Raw genomic sequence first — 21,572 nt, 5'->3', positions numbered from 1 at the left:
CAGATTTTCAGATCCCCTGGATCTTGACTTAGGACTTAAGAGACCATTATGAGCTACCATTTGGATGCTGGGAATCTTAACTCAAGTCCTGTATACAAGGAACCAGTGTGTTGTTAACCCCTAAAAATTGTCCAGCTGTCTGCATTTGAGTGATGCTGGAAGAATGGACTTCCTGGAGGGTTTCCTAAGGAATGTCAGTGTTATGCCAATTCCTAGAAGATAGAAAAGGGTTCATGAGGTACAGCAAGTTGAGAGTTAAATGGCATTTAGAGGACTTTGTTCCATTTTAGGTTCTATTTCCTACGGATTTGTAATTATTCTGACTATTTTTCTGAAATACAGTGTACATTCCCCTGTGGTAGGAATCAGGACATGGAAGATTGATCTGCGATTACATACAGTTGTCTTACCAGCAGAGGGAGCAATAGGACTTGTTTCATGGGTCTATGCTACTCTCTGAAGCATCAGACTGCAGGGATATCGGCCATTGCTTTGATCCAGTGAGACATAATGTACTTGTTTCTAGACAGGGTCAGGTGGCTATATGGAGTAGCACGGGGATGATAGGATTATTAGGTACAACATACTATGGCACTGGCCAAAGGCCAAGATCTACTCAAAGCCTACCTAACCCCCACTGTCTTCTAGCTTATGGTGGGAGCCACATCACAGAGTTGAAGCTCCTACGCATAAGCATAAGATGGAGCTGAACACAAAGGCAAGCACTGTGTCCAGGGACTCTCCATATTCATATGGCCCGAGTCCCCCAATTTTATACTTGCATTCACTATGAATCCCATCCATGTCCGTAGTGGCACAAATAATTTGCCTTAGTGATCAAGATGAGGAACACAGTTGCTGTGGGTATTAAGAGCTCCAGAATACTTTGAAAGTGCACTGTGGGAGCTCACGGAGTCTGAGACAGGAAGAGTAAGAACACGCAGAGAATCCATCGGGGAGGACAGTGTCAGGGCTGAGCCTCACGTGCCGTCCACTCTGCTCACCCACATGTGTTCACACCTGTGCAGGATGCCGAGGAAGCTCCACCTAGATCGTCTTTCTTCCCCACACTGGTGTTTCCAGCTGTGTAGTCTGTGCTGTGTGCTGTTTGGCCTTTGCTTTTTATTTCTCAGTGTTGGCTTCTGTGAGTTGTGCTGGAGTAGACTCTGAGGGAACCACTTCACACCGAGTTTACGTGTGGGTCAATCACAGTCATATTTTTTTCTCTCCTAGATCTCTGCTGACAAACTGGTGGCTCTGGGGCTGTTCAGCCAGCACTTTAATCTGGCTACCTTCAATAAGCTGGTTTCTTATCGGAAGGCCATGTACCACACTCTGGAGGTAACGTGGGTGTGGGTGATACAGGCAGGGAAGAAGAAACCTACTGAGGGCAGGCTAGTGATGTTACCCAGAGTAGCCTAGAGGCAGGGATGCCGAGGAAGAAAATGCATGGACTGCGTTTTCACATGTCTGATGGGGGTCACTCAGGAATTAATGCTGTCAGCTAAGTAAGGCAGGATTACTGGCTTGTGTGCTCACATAGTCATACTACTAGAAAAGGCCTTTTACAGACATTTGTAACAATTATTTATCCCCATCTAACTCTGAAAGACATCACTGTTTAGGAAAATGCAGGCCCCCAGCAGGGGGAATCCCTGGGTTTGCCCTGGCGTATACCTCAATCGTCCCTCGCATTCGTTCATGGACAGAGTTTGCCTTTATTTGTGTCTTGGCAGAAAGCCAGGGTACGAGCTGGCAAGACCTTCTCCAGCAGTCCTGGAGAGTCACTGGAGGACCAGCTGAAGCCCATGCTGGAGTGGGCCCACGGCGGCTTCAAGCCCACTGGGATCGAGGGCCTCAAACCCAACAACAAGCAACCAGGTGGGAAGGAACCTATGCCTTTGTGGATGGTATTAGCCCCAGCCACATGGCCACTCCCAGGGCATGCATTGGGTCAATTCAAGCAAGGCCTCTTGTGCCCTGTGGAACCCAGGGCTGTTAAAAACCTATGGAGACTTGGGGGCACTTACTTGAAATGTGGCTTCCTGGACACATTGTTTCCATGGGCATGTGCAAGTAATCTTTTCTACATGTTCAAATTCATCCTTTGCCCTTGTGTTCCTGTTTCTCTTTAAAATAAATGGATTTGGTCACCTGCCATTTTGTCAGGTAGCTTATCTCTCTGAATTAGACCCATGATTCAACGTAATGAAATGAAAGATGTATGCCAACAGTACCTTTATCTAATACAATGTTTTTGTTTTGTTTTCCTGCCAAAGTGGTTAATAAGTCGAAGGTGCGTCGTTCAGACAGTAGGAACTTAGAACCCAGGAGACGCGGTATTACCTTCCCATCTTTAAGTGGTTTTCTTTGCTCTGTCTTGCAATTTTGTGGTCTCTGCAGCACTCTCTGGAGAAGAAGCAAACTCCTAGGCTGGTCTGAGTCACTCACCCTCACTCCTCACCCCACCCCCACCACTGACTGTCAGGCTAACCTTGGGTGCACATCCGGCCTTCCACACTCTCTGGGTATCACCTTCTCTCTTGTTTCTTAATATTAATGACACATATGAGCACTGGCAATTGTCACTTTGTCGTCAAAGGTCCTTGAGAGTTTTGTTGTCTTTACATTTTCTTACATTCTTTTGAATGTTCATGCTAGGAGACATGTAGAAATAAGACTGATTTATAGGAGTATAACCTCTGATACTTGGGAGCCCTGGTATTATGATGTTAGACTTCAAACATGTGGGTACCCACAGAGACATCTCAAGGGCCATGCTTTTGCTATGTAGCTCAGGATTGATTTGGGTATAAGAGAGTATCGTTACACCTACCTTCCTTAGGGGTTTTCCTTATAATTTTATTTTTCTGTCTGCCTGTGGTGGTGCATGCCTTTAATCTCAGCACTCAGAAAACAGGCCAGCCTGGTCAGCAGCATGAGTTCCAGGACAGCCATGACGACACAGAGAAACCCTGTCATGGGAAAATTATTTCCTTAGTTGGAGGAGTCAGATATAGTGATTTGCAATATGAGCCAATATAAACTTTCTTTTAAAAGTGGGTTTTATTAAAGCTGTATTTTGTAAACTTGTAGGCTTGGTGGCCTTGAGCTTCCTGTCTGTTTCCTGAAATGTTGTTAATAAAGGCATGAACCGGCACATTCAGCAAAAAAAGAAAAAAAATCAATTTAATAATTTTCTAGTAAGGAAATAAACTGAAATTAAGAAAAACATTTAACCTTTCTAAGTTACCACTTATGAAAATTAGAATATTTCAGTTATTTTAGTAATGTTTGGAGGTGTATATTGGCTAATTGACATTAATTAGCTGGCATGATTATTAAATGCATATTAACTAATACGATTCGCTAAAGTAGATTCCATTATTCAAATCCAGTTGAACCAGTCAGTAGCATCAGTTGACAATCTGGACCTCTCAGTGAAATCCTGTCTCTCTTGGCATTTCAAATGCTTAGTAGCTCCATGCTCCTGTTGGTTATTGGCAGATGTCACAGTATTGGCCTCTGCTCTGGGCTCTCTACTGTGATTCTCTATGCCCATCATGGTCCCCTGCTATAGATGCAGCTGGATCCCAGGCAAAACATGGCCTTGTTCTCCTTTGTCTCTTAGACCCTTCAGTCAAATCCCGTCTGCTTCCCTTGCAGAGAACAAAAGTCGAAGGCGCACAGCCAATGACTCTGCTGCTTCTGAGTATTCCCCCCCACCCAAGCGCCTCAAGACCAACAGCTATGGTGGGAAGGACCGAGGGGAGGATGAGGAGAGCCGAGGTGAATGGGGGAGATGCTGGAGGGTCTGGGGATGCACGGGCAGAACTGGGAGCAGCAGGCCCTCAGGACCACTGCACTGTGGGGTACAGGGGAGCAAGGCTGAGGGCCAGGAGAGACTTCCCCACCTCATCTCACACCTGTCCCCCTTTCCTCAACAGAACGGATGGCTTCTGATGTCACCAACAACAAGGGCAATCTGGAAGGTACTGTTGTCTCCCATCCCTCCTTCTGGGGCTGCCCCAGGCCCGCCTTACCCTGGCTTTGCCCTTCTGCAAGGGTTTAATCCAGAGTCATGGGCATTGACCTCGGTCTGTCCCCTGTGTATTAGTTCTTACATTTATAAGACATAGTAACATGACTTCCTTATTTTTTTTAAAAAAGATGTATTTATTATTATATGTAAGCACACTGTAGCTGTCTTCAGATGCACCAGAAGAGGGCGGTGTCAGCCCTCATTACAGATGATTGTGAGCCACCATGTGGTTGCTGGGATTTGAAGAACAGTCAGTGCTCTTAACCACTGAGCCATCTCACCAGCCCCTGACTTCCTTATTTTTAACTGAATCTGATTTTGTCCTTGAAATACCTGATGGGTTAGGTTAGATCTCAGTAGGGGAAGTGTGAGCTGTGGTCCTTTGGCTAAGCTTTGGAACTGTGAGCTTTCGGGAACTACTTTGCTGTTGTCATAGTAATTAATGGCTTTTCCTATCGCCTCATCTTGCCTTACCAACTTTCTGTCCCTTAATCCTCAAATATTGACTGTTGCTTAGTATCGAGTGAGAAACTACATCCCTTAACTAGGGAAATGTCTGTCAGTAAGTAGCTTATGGTTCAAATAAAACCTGTGCTGCATTTTTGCCAAAACTGTGGGAAGCCAAGCGGGCCTTGATGTTTTCGTGGTAAGATGCACATACAACTTTCTTCAAGAAGAGTTGTAATCTGTCCTTGCCCTAGTCTGTGTGAGCACATAGACTGAGGTAATGAGTACAAATAACAGTGTGGTTTGTTTGAGTGATATGACTCTGTGGGGACAGATGTACCCTGTGGTATAGACATAGTCTTCATGAACCTGCATGGTGTCGGATAACGTGCCACTTACTATGTAAGGGTAATTTTTTCCCAGATTATTTTCCCAGAAATACACTTCCACAAAGCTATGACTAAGCCACCTATAATCCTAGGGCCTCTACAGAGCGGTAGAAGACAGATCAGTACAAGACAGGTCAATACAATAGAGTCCATAGAAGATTAGAATGCATGGGCAATAGAGTTAGATACTGTGCCAGTTGAGGAAGAAGAGGTAGAGGGCCCATCTCTTCAGTTTGATTATGGGAATCTCTTCATTCAGGCGTATTCACATGTACATGAGCCTGCCCGAGCGTGCTTTTGCAATCATACAGACTATGAGAGGAAAACCAACGAAAATATAAGAGAGATCCAATATGGACCTATGGTTTTCAGAGTACATGTGTACTTCAACATAAGTATGTGCAAATAAATTGCAAAAATCATTAAAAGAAGAGACACAGCCTGTATCTCTCTCATCCTGGGAAAGGAGCCTGTTATGTTCATAACAGGCTCGGAAAGTATGTTGGTCCTACCTCCATATACAAGTCACTTACCACCCCCCAGTAAGAGTCTTGGCTAGCATTACTGTCCGTGTGTCTTGTCTGTCAATCTGTCTCTCTACCTACCTATGTAATTATTGAGGCCCTGTCTCTGTGTAGCCTAAGCTGTCTTAGAACTCCCTACAAGACCGGGCTGTCTTGGAGCTAAAAGTCCCCTTGCCTCTGCCCCATGAGTGCTTGGGACTAACGGTGTGCTGCGTTACACGTGGCTAATTTTGGCCACTGTAATAATCACATGAGAAAAATTGAGGCAATTAGGTAAAATATGCTGAACTGTCTCAAGGTAGAGGACACAGCTTCAGTCTTTGTTGGTAAGGATTAGATTGGTCCTGTTACATGCCAAGCTAATTGGAGTTACCATTAGTGCCTACATTATTATTTTTTTCCATTTGTATGCAAACTAGAAATACTCAAGGCAGTTATTTTAATTTCTTCTTGAGGTAGCCTTTCACAGTGTTTGATATTTTGCTCCCTGACAAACATCCTATTTTGTTGGTTTGAAGCAGTAATGTTTACACTATAATACAGCATTGGCTATAGAAAATGGCCTTGACACAGGGCGGGCTTGGGCCAGGTATTTAGGACTTTAATGCTTAACACCTGAACAGCTACAAGGCCTTTGATTTTCATAAACTCTGACACCCCATCTCTATTTCAGACCGCTGTTTGTCCTGTGGAAAGAAGAACCCTGTGTCCTTCCACCCCCTCTTTGAGGGTGGGCTCTGTCAGAGTTGCCGGGTAAGTCTTCTCCCTCCCATGCCACATCCATCCCCATCCGGGCTCCTAGCACAGTCCCTGCTCCAGGCAGTAGTGAACAGCTTCTCTAGGGCACACCCCACACCCTTCCTGTTTGGGGGACAGGTGCTAGAGCAGAGAAGGCCCTCCACAGGACACTCAGGTCACATGTACTGTCTCTGAAGAGCATGCCAGGCCACCAGCTAGGGCTCCAGGGGCTTGCTAGCCAGGCATGGCTGAGATCAGGGCTGTAGTCTCACCTGCCTCTCTCTGGTGGCCAGGATCGCTTCCTAGAGCTCTTCTACATGTATGACGAGGACGGCTATCAGTCCTACTGCACCGTGTGCTGTGAGGGCCGTGAACTGCTGCTGTGCAGTAACACAAGTTGCTGCAGGTGAGTGACCCTCGATGCGGAATGGACAAGTGGGTCTTGGGTGCCTGGTTGAACCCTGCAGAACCAGCAGCCTGTAGTCAGCTAAACCCAAACAGAAAATAAGCACCCAGTGGTATCTTGTGGAATCCGTTGCTCACAAGTGTGTACTGCATTGATGCACTGAGTGCTGGGCTCAGGTCAGGTGTGCCCATGAAGTCAGACCTGTGAGCCTTTGGTTGGAAGGTTCTGGATTTGGAGGAGATTGGATGATCCATATCCAAGAAGTGGTTTCTTACCCTATAGCTGAAAAACACTTGGAGGCAGGAGGTTGACCATTAGGCAGGGGAACTTGGTCTGCAGGACGATCACCTGGTAACCTTGATGCCGATTCTCTTTGGATACTCGATACAGATGCTTCTGTGTGGAGTGTCTGGAGGTGCTGGTGGGCGCAGGCACAGCTGAGGATGCCAAGCTGCAGGAACCCTGGAGCTGCTATATGTGCCTCCCTCAGCGCTGCCATGGGGTCCTCCGACGCAGGAAGGATTGGAACATGCGCCTGCAAGACTTCTTCACTACTGATCCTGACCTGGAAGAATTTGTAAGTGACCCATTCAATTATAGTCCCCAGGATCTGGAATCCTGTGAAATCCTGTGTATATGTAAAAGCAAGAGTTAAGCCTTTAATCTGGGACCCTAGGAAGCAGGGGCAGGCCTGTCTCTGAGATCAAGGATAGCCTGGCCTACATAGTGAGTTCCTGGCCATTCAAGGCTCCATAGTGAGATACTGCATTAGATACAGCAACAGGCATAGTAAGAAAGGTTGAAATCAGAGCACAGAAAGCTGAGCCATGAGCTGTGTGTTGAGCTGAAAGGCAACCTGGGTTAAACATTGAAGTTGAGTCCATCTGGAATGTGCAAGACCCCATGTGCAGACCATTTCAACCCCACAGACCCAGTTCCCATCAGGCTTGGAGCCCTCGCCAGTCGACTGACACCTAGCAGACAATTCTAGCCCCTTCTGATGAGGGAACAAGAAGCAAACATCAGAGCTGCCTGGGGCCAGCTGCTCCCACACTCTAGGAGTTTATCTTCTGTTCTTAGAGGCCTTGGCAGTTACCAGTCAAACTCCTAATCTGTCTGTGTGTCTGTAGGAGGCAGCTGTGCCTCCTGTCTAAGGACAGAATGGCCAGCCTGTGCCAAACACGTTCTCACCAGTTCCCATCATAGCCTCTGGGCTCTGGAGGATGGATGGATACTCTGTATATCTCTCTTCCTCTTTCCTATCTAGCAGGAGCCGCCCAAGTTGTACCCAGCAATTCCTGCTGCCAAAAGGAGGCCCATTAGAGTCCTGTCTCTGTTTGATGGAATTGCAACAGGTGAGTTTGATGCTCTGTTAGGACAATGAATGAACGAAGCATCTAGGCAGATGAAGGTGTCTCCTGTGTGGCCATTGAGAACATTAATAGCAGAGGTGTCATGTGTGCCTGTTTGTGCTGTGCTCCATGGCCTGTGCCTTCTCATGTCACTCTTGGGCTTATGTATGTGTGTGACTGTATAAGACTGTTTGCCCCATAGACACAGGGAGATCAGAGACAATATCTGTTCCATGTGGGTCACCCATGCATCAGGCTTGGTGGCAAGTTCCTGTTCCTGCCATATTCCCTGCCTGGATCTACAGGCCATTTCTAAAGGGACATGCATCTTGTTTTCCTTCAAGCATCTGAGAGTTTGCTGGCCAGACAGTGCTCCCCATCAGACAGTGCTCCCCATCAGACAGTGCTCCCCATCACACAGTGCTCCCCATCACACAGTGCTCCCCATCAGACAGTGCTCCCCATCAGACAGTGCTCTCCAGCAGGCAGTGCTCTGCTCCCCAGCAGGCAGTGCTCTTCAGCCCTGGCTCTCTCTATCTTCTTTAATTTGTATATCTGTAGGAATCAGTCAACACGCACCACACTCTCAGGTCTCCTGTGGCTCATGGTGCTCTTCATCCCTCTTTGGAAGGTCATACGTCTTAGCTCTTGCATTTTAATTTTGATTCTTATATGTTTCCTTCTACATGCATAAATACATTTACAGTCAGTTAGGCAACAAATACTTTCCTTACTCCTGATTCCTTTCCACTTTGTGAGTGAGATTTCTCATACCTAGAATGAGACAGTCCATGGGGCCTGAGGTCCCCCGGGGTTGACACAGATCCTCTGAGGTGACAGGGATGGACTGAGGGTCCTCATTGTGCTGCAGGAGGACACTGTGGGGCTGATTGCCCCACACTTGGCCTCTTGGCCTCACATTTCTCTTTGATCCTTCACAGGGTACTTGGTGCTCAAGGAGTTGGGTATTAAAGTGGAGAAGTACATTGCCTCCGAAGTCTGTGCAGAGTCCATCGCTGTGGGAACCATTAAGCATGAAGGCCAAATCAAATATGTCAATGACGTCCGGAAAATCACCAAGAAAAATGTGCGGGTCACCCTTTTCTTGCGGTTCATCACATCTCCCTTATCCCTCTTATCCTTCGGAGTTTTTCTGGTCTTATGCTGTCCCCATCCCTCAGGCCCAGGATTGCAGGTGGGAAAAAGTGCAAACAGGGCAGTTGGAGGTATAATTCAGGATTACTTAGCTCTGTTAAACCATGAGCATTGAGGTATCTGGCTCAAGCATTTAGCGCAATCAAAGAGTATTTCAGAATAGCTGATTTCTTAGCAGCTTCCCCCATAGTCCAGTTCTTACGTCCTCAGGCTCATACCAGCTGTGTATGTGGCTTTTTCTATCAGATTGAAGAGTGGGGCCCGTTCGACTTGGTGATTGGTGGAAGCCCATGCAACGATCTCTCTAATGTCAATCCTGCCCGCAAAGGTTTATATGGTAAGCAGGGTTTGGGAACCTCCAGCACCACTATGTGCCATGTGTTCAAGTGGAAAATGGAGAAAAGAAGCTGTTGTCAGTTGTTCAGCCGTATTCCTGACTCAGGCCCGGTTCGTCCCAGACACAACAAATAGTTGCTTTCTTTTACTGCAGTGTCTTGGGGACACTTTTGGTCTTTTTGGAATGACGGTTTTATTTGAACCTTGTTCTCCTATGCTGTTCCCATTACAGAGGGCACGGGAAGGCTCTTCTTCGAGTTTTACCACTTGCTGAATTATACCCGCCCCAAGGAGGGCGACAACCGTCCATTCTTCTGGATGTTCGAGAATGTTGTGGCCATGAAAGTGAATGACAAGAAAGACATCTCCCGATTCCTGGCAGTGAGTGGACTGTCAGGGAAACCTGGCAGGGAAGGCGCCACTAACACAGAGGGCTGAGAAAATTATTTCCTGCTTAGAGGAGGGTGTGGCTTAATCAGAGAACTAATCATGCAGCAGGCTCTTCCTTGTCAGTCATTCAGTAGCCTATCTTCTATTTGCACTGAGAATGGCTTGATTGAAGGGCTGTGGAGAAATTAGTAGGCTTGTGTTTTTCTATCTCTTGCTTTGTTTTCTTTCTTCTTAAGCTTCATTTTGCGTGTGTGTACAGAGGCACACTTGCCGTGATGCACGTTTGAAGGGTTCAGAGTTAGTTCCGAGTCCATTCTTTCTACAATGGCTCCAGGAAATCAAGCTCTGGTCATCAGGCACACAGCACCTAAACCGGCTGAACCACCCTCCTGTCTCTGTTCTTTTTGAGGGTGGCCTCATGCAGCTCTGGCTTTCCTTGATCTCTTACTCTTTTCTTACTCCTCCTGTCTCTGCCTTTAGAGCACTGCACCGCTACTGCTGGATTACAATTCAGCCTTACGTGACCGAGCTGTCTTGAACCTCCGGTTAGTGTCCATATGCACAGCCTTCTGCATCTAGAATTTTGGCATGAGTCAAAGTGCGCAGGTCTCATCTCTTCACCATGCAGAGACAGATACCTGCTGTCTTCCAGCCTTGCTGTCTTCTAGCCTGCCTTTGGGTGCTTCCTGTCCTCTTGTATAGCTAGGAAAGCCTACACCTCTGAGTCATGGTGTTTCCAGCAGCAGCTCCTCCCCCTTTCTTCCTGCAGTGTAACCCAGTGATGATTGATGCCATCAAGGTGTCTGCTGCTCACAGGGCCCGGTACTTCTGGGGTAACCTACCGGGAATGAACAGGTAAGAGCCCTGAGGGGGACAGGGAATGTAGCAAAGTTATACACAGGTCTGACTGGTAACACCAACCTTGTACAGCAGTGGTTCTTTACCCGTGTGTTGTGACCCCTTAGCAGGGTTTACCTATCAGTGATTTACATTATTCCATTATTTTTACATTATTCACATTATTTATATCAGATAATTTACATTATGTTTCATAACAGCACCAAAATTAGTTAGGAAGTACCAATGATTTTTTTTTTTAATTATTTTATGTATAATGAGTACACTGTAGCTGTCTTCAGACACACCAGAAGAGGGCATCAGATCCCATTAGAGTTGTGAGCCACCATGTGGTGGCTGGAATTTGAACTCAGGACCTTCGGAAGAGCAGTCAATGCTCTGTACCGCTGAGCCATCTCTCCAGGCTCAGAAAGACATAATTTTGTGGTTGAGGTCACCACACCATGTTGAATTGTAAACTAACTGGCTGCAGTGTACGAAAGGGTGAGGGCTCTTCTGGAGGTTCTGCCTTTAGGATACATGTTCACGCTGGGCGTGGTGGCACATGCCTTTAATCCCAGCACTTGGGAGACAGAGGCAGACAGATTTCTGAGTTCGAGGCCAGCCTGGTCTACAGAGTGAGTTCCAGGACAGCCAGAGCTACACAGAGAAACCCTGTCTCGAAAAACAAAAAACAAAAAACAAAACAAACCAAAAAACCATACATGCTCTGTATAACTGGATGCCTGGGCCGGAGGCCTTGGTAGCCAGCCACCTTGTTCTGACTGTGGGATTGATGGTTCTTAAGGTTCCCATGAGAATTCCTACAATTCTATTGCAAATGGAAAATGTCAAAGACACCACTCTCTTGTCCCCTGAGTTTATAAAGTAGGCCCTGAAGGTGGCCCTTGGTAACCAACCAGGACACTAAGCTGAGCTTTCAGTAGTAGTGTGGTAGCTGGCGAAGGGATGGCTCAGTGTTGAAGCTCACTTGCAAACCTTGCTTTCTTAACACCCACCTGGTGCTCCACAGCCATCCATAACTCACGTTCCCGATTATCTGATTCCCTCTTATTATTCTAAAAATGCAGGCCTGCACACAGGATGCAAGTAACACAGCAAACCTCCCCATGTTCCTTATGCATTCCATCTATTACAGTTTTCCTTTATCTCTCTAAAGTACTATATTACCCCCCCCACTTCATGTCCTTATGTGTTTTTAAATTATTGTGCATTGTAGCACACTATTACCAGCTTAAAAGCTATATAAGATAGAATATACAGTATTTGACATTTTAGGTCTGTGTTACTTCACTCAGGCTTTTTTTTTTTTTTAAGTTTCATCCATTTTACTTCAAGTTTCATTATTTTGTTTATTTTTCTTTAGTGGCTGGATAATTGCACTATATAAATGGACATTTTCATGATCGATGCATTAGTTGATGGGTATCTAGGCAGTTTCCAACGTTTAGCCAGAGTGGAGCAACAGTGACCATGGCTGAACAACTATGTAGTCAGGTATATTGAGTATGCCCAGTATGTGGAGTGTGTTGAATATATCGAGTTCCTTGAGTTTATTGTCCAGACTGTTTATTGTAGAGCTGGATCTTAAGGCAGAGCCATTCCAACCTACTGAGGAGCTGCCGTACTGCACATAGTGTCTGAGCCAGTTTGCACACCCACCAGCCATGAGTCAGGCTTTCCCCTGGCCTACATTGTCACCACCACAAGCTGTTTGGCCATTAGACTGTGTAAGATGTGGTCTCTCTTACAGTTTGCATTTTCCTTATGGCCATTTCTATTTCATTTTTTGAAAATTTCATTTATTACTTCTGTTCCCATGGTTTATTTTTTTTATATTATATACATATATATACATACATAAACAAACATACACACATACATTTATCAGATGTGTAAGTGGCAAACGTCTTTTCCTATTCTACAGGCTGCTACTTTGCCACATAATGGAAGTAAGTTTATGGCCACTCATGTATTGACTATCTCAGTGTCCTGCTCCAGGGACTCTGCCCTTTTGCCTTCTGAGGGTGCTGGACATGTATGTGATATGCAGATGATCCATGCAGATAATACTTGCATGCACATAGTAAATATTTAAAGAATAAGTAGCACACACTCTGGTTACCTCGGTGTTTCCCACCCTTTATCATGGACCAATAATTTCTAAGTCCCAGGGGTTACACATAAGCAGCTGTGCTTATAAACTGGCTGGAGGAGCCTCTCATCTATGTTTGATTTCAAGTCTATGCCAGAGAAGATGCACAATGTAATGGTATTGATGATCTCTGACTTGCCATGCGTTCTGGAACATTTTCATTGATTTTTGCTATTGGCCAAGGGTGACAAAACAGGTGGGAGGGTATTGCTGTAGAGTGAGTAATTTATTTATTTGTTTTATGGTATCATTAATGACTTAATCATTGGAGGCTGGTGCATTATTGGTTACCATACCATGTTTATTTTTGGGACATCCTGTGCTTACCCTGTGCAACAATGAACAGTCATCATTGTTGTTTCCCTGTTCAGTTGACTCTACTGATGACACTTGTGGAGTGACAAGCTAATGAGGAGGGTAGTGCATGTGTTCAGGGCCGGGAAGGTGGCTTTGCACCTGTTCTCGTGAACAAGGAGAGATTCCCTTTCAACAGCACAGAAGGAAGGCTCCGTATGTATGAGTATTCTATGCCAAAGGAAGGACTTTAGATTGTTTAGATATTGGGTGGGTTGATTTGCCTAAACAAACTTAAAGATCAGTGTTTTTTGGTCATGAGTGCCATGGAAAGAAACTCCCAGTATAGATGCAGGTAGTTCATGGTCCCACATCCTTGAATGTTGGCGTTGGAAACTGTAGAAGGTTGTCAACTTAATAAGGAGTTGACAACCTTTCTAGCTCTTTCTGTTTTGTTTGTTTTGTTTTGTTTTGTTTTTTTTCGAGACAGGGTTTCTCTGTGTAGCCCTGGCTCTCCTGGCACTCACTTTGTAGACCAGGCTGGCCTTGAACTCAGAAATCCGCCTGCCTCTGCCTCCCGAGTGCTGGGATTAAAGGCGTGCGCCACCACGCCCAGCTCTAGCTCTTTCTGAACTCTGGCCTAAACTCCTCCAAGCTGACTAATTCATTCTGTTTCTCTTGGGTTCTGATTGAATTGTTCTGCTTGGCCTCATACCAGCTTTGGCACCTTCTCATTCTCTGCCTCATTCTGTCTTCACCTGTGTCTTGCTTATTCTCTATGCAACCTCTTCCTATAAAACTGTCTCAGTAAAACTGCCTTATACACACCACACCCATGTCTACCTTCTTCCTCTCTCCCTATGCTGTTCTTACCTAGCCTCTTGTCTTAGGGTTTTATTGCAGTGAAAGGACACAATAACCATAAAGGACAACATTTTAATCAGGGCTGACTTACAGTTTCTGAGGTTCAGTCCATCATGGCAGTATGCAGGCAGACATGTGCCATGCTAGAGGCCAAGAGTTCCCATCCAGGAGCCAGGAGAAGGCTCTGATTCCACACTGGACAGTATGTGGGCATAGGAGACCACAAAGCCCGCCACCACAGTGACAACACTTTCTTTAACAAGGCCACACTATTATTAGTATCATGCTCTATGGACCAAGCATTCAAACATGGGAGTCCATGGTGGGGCCAAACCTATTCACACCAGCACACCTCTTTCCTGTGTTTCCTGAGTTGGGCATGACCTGTCTGACTCATTCTGTCAAATCTGATTTGTCAATTTACATCACTTTCAAACATGGCTGCATCCTTTACAAACTAACTTTACTTTCATTGTCTGGTATTAAGGGTGTGTACTAAAGACGAGTCTGTATTCTAGTCAGATCACACAGACCTGAGTCTTTGGATGTGACCCCTTGGCAGAGCAGACGTGTGGCTGATAGGAGGAAAATAGTGAGAAGACAGGGAAGAGGCACCAATGAGGTAGTGGAGGTTATTCTGTGTCCAATAGGATGCCAACCTCTAGAGACATGAGTCAAAGAGTTGTATGTGCTCCTGGAGTAGGATAGCAGTCAGTTGGCCAACAAGAGTCTGGTTTGATAGGTTGAACATAAGACTGCACTAACTGATCTTTGGTTATGGGATGGCCTGTCACCCTAAGTTTTCAATTATCCTTGTGTGCGCCTGTGTGAGCATGTGTACACTGACTGTGTGAGCTTTATTTTGGTCTTGACCATCCACTGTTGTGTCTCTGCATTGGATGTGACCGAGTGTCACAAACCCCACTGAAGGCATCTTTGAACCTGTGTAGATTTAAACCCTTTTCTCTTGGTATCTTGTAAGCTCATGAGGGCCCTAAAAGAAAGTGGTGTTTGTCATTTGGTGGCTGTCAGGGTGATTCCTTAACTCAACTGCTTCCATTGTGATGTCTCAGGTATTTTGAGCCTGTAATAGTGCTGCCATACTAGTGTTCTTTGACTGCCTGTGTGCACGTGGGCATGTTTCTGCTTTGAAACCCATCTCTTGGTGTTTGAATCCACTTTTGCAAGTCAGGTGAGCAGTCACTGAATGTGTTTGATGGGAGGTTGGTTTTCTGAGCTCTCATCCCTAGTAGTGCATATTCTCATGGTAAGGATGCCCACGGTGATCTATACTAAGGTGATATAGTGCCTGTATGTGGGTATGGAGGAACACTTTATGGTTTGCATAAGGCCTTGATCCTCCTTAATGCATATCATTCAATGGAAACACACTGTACTATGTGTAGGTACTGGGCTGTCCTCAGGGACTTTGGCACACAGCCTTGCACTCACCAGGATGGGTTTCCGCTGAGGCTTTTGACAAAGTCAAACACACTCTGGAGCTGGGGGACTAGCGAGGTAGTTCAGAGCACTTGCTCTTCTTTGTTCTGTCCCCAACATATCTTCTTTTTGCTTCCATTAACATCTGCACATGGCGCTCTTATAAACAGGCAAGACACACATACAGCTAAAAAGTTCAATCTTTAAAAGCTAGATTCTCCCCTCCTCTGACTTGTGAGGTCTTTCACGTGGACCTCCCAGGCAGACGCTGGAGAGTAATGGGTTCTGGCTGTCCCCAGGCCCGTGATGGCTTCAAAGAATGATAAGCTCGAGCTGCAGGACTGCCTGGAGTTCAGTAGGACAGCAAAGGTAAGATGTGGAGTGGACACAACACTGTGACTTTGGCTCTGTCCACGTGGTGCCTGCTCATTTCCTCACAGACTCCCGGTGCTGGGCCTCCTTCCCTACAGACCTGTTCTGTCTCTCTTTCCAGTGCAGAGTAGGCGATGTTTCTGACTAATAAGGAGTATATGCCGCTGGACTCTGCAGTGGTTAACATTGGATGCACAGGGGCTGTGCTGCAGATGCTCTGTGGAGTAGCGGTTAGTGGTGGATGTTGCCGCAAAAGGCTATGTGCTGTGAAGTCACAGACCTCCACATGTCTGCATAAAGCAAAGGCCCCACTGCTCAGGCTCTGGCTGGCCATCTGAGTCTGGATGGTTTCTGCCCCTTCATGACCCTTTGATCAGTAACTGGTGTCTTGGCCCCCACGTGATCCTTCACCGTCACTTTTGGCTAAAATGTATGTGTGTCTGGTCCTCCCTGTTCATTAACTTGGCATGTGTGGGACACATAAAGAATCCCTTCCAGTCTGTCTCTCTGTCCTCTCCTTGTGTGTGTCTGTCCCTGCCACCTCTCCAAACCCATGCCTTCTGTCCTCTGTCCCCTCTGGATGCTTCTGAGCCTGAGCCCACTCGGAAGCCTTCTGTGCTCATCCTGCGATGTTGTTTTGTTCTCCAGTTAAAGAAAGTGCAGACAATAACCACCAAGTCGAACTCCATCAGACAGGGGAAAAACCAGCTTTTCCCTGTAGTCATGAATGGCAAGGACGACGTTTTGTGGTGCACTGAGCTCGAAAGGTGAGCTGCACTGGAAGCTGTGGGAGTGAAGGCAGGAAGGGGGAGATGGGGTGAGAGACAGGGCGACAGAGACCTGTCTACACCGACTGTTCCTGTCTGAGAATTTGGTCAAACTGAGGAAAGCTAAGGGGACTGGTTTATCCCCAGAGTTCTGCTGGGTGTGCCTCCTCCTCAGCCTCAGTCTCTCTGATCTCTTTATTGTACAGAAGGAGTCATCTCTCAGTTGCACTTGCTGGTTTCTTTGTTTTTGTTTTAGGTTTTAGACAGGGTCTCTATGTAGTTTTGACTGTCCTTGAGTTTGCTGTGGAGATCAAGATGGCCTCTACCTCACCGAGGGAGCCTTTCTGTGTTTCCCAGATCTTTTTTATTAACTATTTCATGATGTTACTACTCCATCTTCCCATTTCAGATGTGTTTCTTTACACAGAGGTGGTCTGTGGCCTGAGCAGGGAGAAACTCTTAGTTTAGGCTTAACTTCTGCTGCAGCCTCTTGAATGCTGGGCTTACAGGTGTGAGCCGCCATATTTACACCTTTCCCTCAACTCCATCACACTCGTTTCCACTCTCCCATGCCTTTCACCCATTGAGATACTGGTTCCCCTTTCTTCCTTGAATGGACTCTGTTCTGCTGTTCAATCAACCCAGCGGGGATCATATCAGCTGGATTTCCCTTACCCAGAGTTCACTAGGCCTTTACCTAGTCGTTGGATTTCTGCCTTCCCCCCACTGTGGTGGGATGCACACGTCTTGGTGTGCCATCACAACATTGAATTCACAAGGAAAGTTTCAGGATGTTATCAACCACCTTGGGCTTGTGACAATCTTAGGTTCCTCTTCTACAAAGGTCCCTGAGCCTTGGGGCTGTATAAGAATAAGTTGTAATTCGTAGGAATCTGTCATATGTCCATGTTGTAGGTTGTCCTGGGATTTGAGTGTTTCTCAGATATTGATTGGTACTGTGTAGATCCAGGGAATAGAAAGGCCTGCGTCTGAGGTGTCTACACGGTACAGGTGACTTCAGAGCTGGTGTAATCCTGTGGTGCTTGGGGACAGCGGGTCAGTTTTTCTTTGTCTCTGGGATTAGTTTTCTCTATTTTAAAGAGAAACAGAGAGACACAGAGAGAGACTTGTGTATATGTGTTTGTGTATCTGAATGTGTTTGACAATGTGTGTGTGTGTCTGAGTGTGTGTGTACATGTGTTCAGGTGGCTACAGAAGAACTGGTATATGTGACACCCCCCGCCCCATGTATTTGTCATTGAAAATGTCACCTTTTCTTCCTTTAGCAAACAAATTGCTTCACTCTTATTATGCTTTGAAGCCATATACATTGTGTCTTCTGGCTAAGTGGCTTTCACTCACGAGCCAGTCCACACCATGCATTTAGATATGTCTTCTGGCTGAGTGGCAATCATTCATGAGTTAATTCACACTAGGTGTCTAAGGGTCCTAGCATGTAAGGACCAGGAGCACAGCCTGCTGTGATACATCCTATCAGTTCCCTGTCAGCTGTCAGCAAGTGTTTGGAGAAAGCAGTGGGACTGGTAGTCTTGAAGGTTCCTTTGAGCCCAATAGTCCTGTCAGAAGGCATGGGGAAGGGTAGAGACCTGGGGCAGATACAGTGGGTGCGCAGGGAGGTGGGGGCTGGTGGCTTTCCCAGGCCTGGACCTCCAGAACATAGCTGTTGTTGGTGTCTTAGAGACATGGACCTTTCTAACCTCACATCTTTTCTCTATACTCCAGGATCTTCGGCTTCCCTGCTCACTACACGGACGTGTCTAACATGGGCCGCGGCGCCCGTCAGAAGCTGCTGGGCAGGTCCTGGAGTGTGCCGGTCATCAGACACCTGTTTGCCCCCTTGAAGGACTACTTTGCCTGTGAATAGTTCTACCCAGGACTGGGGAGCTCTCGGTCAGAGCCAGTGCCCAGAGTCACCCCTCCCTGAAGGCACCTCACCTGTCCCCTTCCTTAGCTCACCTGTGTGGGGCCTCACATCACTGTACCTCAGCTTTCTCCTGCTCAGTGGGAGCAGAGCCTCCTGGCCCTTGCAGAGGAGCCCCGGTGCTCCCTCCGAGTGCACAGCTCAGACCTGGCTGCTTAGAGTAGCCCGGCATGGTGCTCATGTTCTCTTACCCTGAAACTTTAAAACTTGAAGTAGGTAGTAAGATGGCTTTCTTTTACCCTCCTGAGTTTATCACTCAGAAGTGATGGCTAAGATACCAAAAAAACCAAACAAAAACAGAAACAAAAAAACAAAACAACAAAAAAAAAACCTCAATAGCTCTCTTAGTACTCAGGTTCATGCTGCAAAATCACTTGAGATTTTGTTTTTAAGTAACCCATACTCCGCATTTGCTGGAGGATGCTATTGTGAATGTGGGCTCAGATGAGCAAGGTCAAGGGGCCAACCCCCCCCCCCCCCACCCAGGAGTATTTGAAGATGACAGGAGTATTTGAAGATGACGTTTATGGTTTAAGTCTTCCTGGCACCTTCCCCTTGCTTTGGTACAAGGGCTGAAGTCCTGTTGGTCTTGTAGCATTTCCCAGGGTGATGATGTCAGCAGGGATGACATCATCACCTTTAGGGCTTTTCCCTGGCAGGGGCCCATGTGGCTAGTCCTCACGAAGACTGGAGTAGAATGTTTGGAGCTCAGGAAGGGTGGGTGGAGTGGCCCTCTTCCAGGTGTGAGGGATACGAAGGAGGAAGCTTAGGGAAATCCGTTCCCCACTCCCTCTTGCCAAATGAGGGGCCCAGTCCCCAACAGCTCAGGTCCCCAGAACCCCCTAGTTCCTCCTGAGAAGCTAGGACCAGAAGCACATCGTTCCCCTTATCTGAGCAGTGTTTGGGGAACTACAATGAAAACCTTCTGGAGATGTTAAAAGCTTTTTACCCCACGATAGACAGATTGTGTTTTTAAGGGGTGCTTTTTTTAGGGGCATCACTGGAGATAAGAAAGCTGCATTTCAGAAATGCCATCATAATGGTTTTTAAACACCTTTTACCTAATTACAGGTGCTATTTTATAGAAAAGCGGACAACACTCGGGCTTTTTATGACTCTCAGACTTCTATTTTCATGTTACCATTTTTTGTAACTCGCTCGGTGTGGGCTTTTGTAACTTCACAGGTGTGGGGAGACTGCCTTGTTTCAACAGTTTGTCTCCACTGGTTTCTAATTTTTAGGTGCAAAGATGACAGATGCCCAGAGTTTACCTTTCTGGTTGATTAAAGTTGTATTTCTCTATAGCGTGCTGTGTGTTTTTTTATCTGTTCATGTGTACTAGCTTGAGGCCTACTGCCGTGTTTGTGAGCCATTGTCTCCACTCCCATAGTTCTCTAATACAGAACCAGGTGTCTCAAGGTGAGTTCCAGGCCAGCCTGGGCAACACTGAGTAAAACAGTGACCTGCTGGATCCCATGGCCTTAACAGCAGGACAGTCATAACAAATAAGTATTCTGACCTGTGGCATTCTTAGTTACCAAGAATCATGAGACTTAGTGAGTAATTTAAGTTTAATTGTAAAAACTGACCTGTAATCATTGGTTGTTAAATGTGGTCAACTAAAACAATGCCACGGTGTGAGTTGTAAGTAAAGTGGTTTGCATCTTTGGCTTAGTTCTGCTTTTGTATGACATTGCCTGGGGATCCTATTCAAAAACAAAACAAACCCAACCCATAGGCTAACCCAGGGGTGGGTGAGCAGCTCATTGCTCTTCCAGAGACCAGCGTTTGGTTACAGCACCCACAGAACCACCTCAGTTCCAGGGAAGCCATTGCCCTCTTCTGGCTTCTGGAGTGACAGGTACCAGGCATACATGTTGTGTGCAGGTGTCCTTCAACAAAAGAATTCTTGAAGAGGGCAGCATGAAGCAGAGTTAGGGTTTTTATTACAAATAGAAAGATGCTCAAGAAAAAAAATCAAGAGAGCATACATACCAGTTTTTCAATAAAGACTCAGAAATGGAAAAATGGCTCAGTGGGTTAAAGTACTTGGTGCTAAGCCTGATGTCCTGACCCCAAGACCCACATGGTGGAAACAGGCTGACTCTATGCAAGACATCCCCTGTCCTCCATATAAACTCTGGCACAAGTGTAGGTGGACACACACATGTGCATATGATGTGTATATGTACACTGTATAAGAACTGGGGGCTTGCTAACAGTTTCAGAGGTTTAGTCCGTTATGGTAGGGACAGGGCGGCATGCATGGTGCTGGATCAGAGCTGAGAGCTACATCCTGATCTGTACCTGAGAAAGGAGTGGGAGCCTGGGCCTGGTGTGGACTTTTGAAACCTCAAAGCCCAACCCCAATGACAAGCTTCCTCAACAAGGTCACACCTCTTAATCTTTGGTCCTTTCATCAGTTTTACTCTCTGGTGACTAAGCATTTGAGTTTTAAATGTTTAAAAGCCATTGAAAGTCATACATAGATTTAAATAAGACATCCGGATGGAGAGACTGTAAATGTATTTTCTGGTGAGATTCCTAGCAGGTTGTAGGTTTATAGCTGGGAAGGGATAAAGGCCTTAAGCAAATTTTAACTGTCTTGGAATTCTAGATACACCTGACCCAGACTCCAGGGTAAGGGACTCTTTCAGTCTTCCTGAAGTGGAAACTTAAGGGATCTTTGGAAAGTCAGTTGTGTTGGATGGTGTTTTGCTAAGGCAAACGTGTTTCACTGAAGCAGACCCAGGAGAAAGGATGCTCTGCTGAAGCGAGACACGGAAGGTCACATGATGAAGGATTGTTTGCTAATGCACATATTGGTCCGCCTTGCATTGCCTAGTTGAACTCTATTTGTTGAACCCCACAGAGAGAAACGCATTAAAAGACTTCTGGTAATGTGCTGCAGTTTGTTGCCACCTCTTCAGACTGGCTGATTGGCAGAGTGATGTCAGCCGAGACAAATGCACATGTTGAAACAAGACCCATGGAAGATGTTTTGAGGGAGAATAAATAGATGGGACAGTGGAAGGCTGAGCTGAGCTTGCTGATAGAGCTAGCTGTGCAACACTTGTTGGTAGCTCTTGCGTCTACACTGA

General features: G+C 46.2%; 1 protein-coding gene across 6 annotated transcripts in view; it reads left to right on the top strand.

Moving 5' to 3' along the window:
• The window catches only part of LOC110311249 (DNA (cytosine-5)-methyltransferase 3B), a 38,894-nt gene extending 19,121 nt beyond the window's left edge, over window positions 1-19,773 (top strand). For 2 of the 6 annotated variants that reach the window (XM_029473992.2, XM_029473991.2), the window contains 14 exons: window positions 1,234-1,341; window positions 1,737-1,881; window positions 2,280-2,339; window positions 3,667-3,789; window positions 3,948-3,992; window positions 6,076-6,155; window positions 6,434-6,546; window positions 6,937-7,123; window positions 7,814-7,901; window positions 8,840-8,985; window positions 9,300-9,390; window positions 9,622-9,770; window positions 10,549-10,634; window positions 18,273-19,773. In XM_029473992.2, the coding sequence (XP_029329852.1) occupies window positions 1,234-1,341; window positions 1,737-1,881; window positions 2,280-2,339; window positions 3,667-3,789; window positions 3,948-3,992; window positions 6,076-6,155; window positions 6,434-6,546; window positions 6,937-7,123; window positions 7,814-7,901; window positions 8,840-8,985; window positions 9,300-9,390; window positions 9,622-9,770; window positions 10,549-10,634; window positions 18,273-18,414 (1,563 nt within the window). In that variant the 3' untranslated portion in view covers window positions 18,415-19,773. Of the gene's footprint in view, window positions 1-1,233; window positions 1,342-1,736; window positions 1,882-2,279; window positions 2,340-3,666; window positions 3,790-3,947; window positions 3,993-6,075; window positions 6,156-6,433; window positions 6,547-6,936; window positions 7,124-7,813; window positions 7,902-8,839; window positions 8,986-9,299; window positions 9,391-9,621; window positions 9,771-10,548; window positions 10,635-15,689; window positions 15,760-16,410; window positions 16,530-18,272 lie in introns of all 6 variants that reach the window. The other 4 variants (XM_021184522.3, XM_029473994.2, XM_029473998.2 and 1 more) reach the window with 4 other exon arrangements.
• The last annotated feature ends 1,799 nt before the right edge of the window (window positions 19,774-21,572 follow it).

This window comes from Mus caroli, unplaced genomic scaffold (assembly GCF_978045245.1).
Source record: "Mus caroli unplaced genomic scaffold, Mus_caroli_1 scaffold_2, whole genome shotgun sequence".
NCBI lineage: Eukaryota > Metazoa > Chordata > Mammalia > Rodentia > Muridae > Mus > Mus caroli.
Note: the sequence above shows the minus strand (reverse complement) of the source record. Positions and strands in the feature narration are given on the sequence as shown.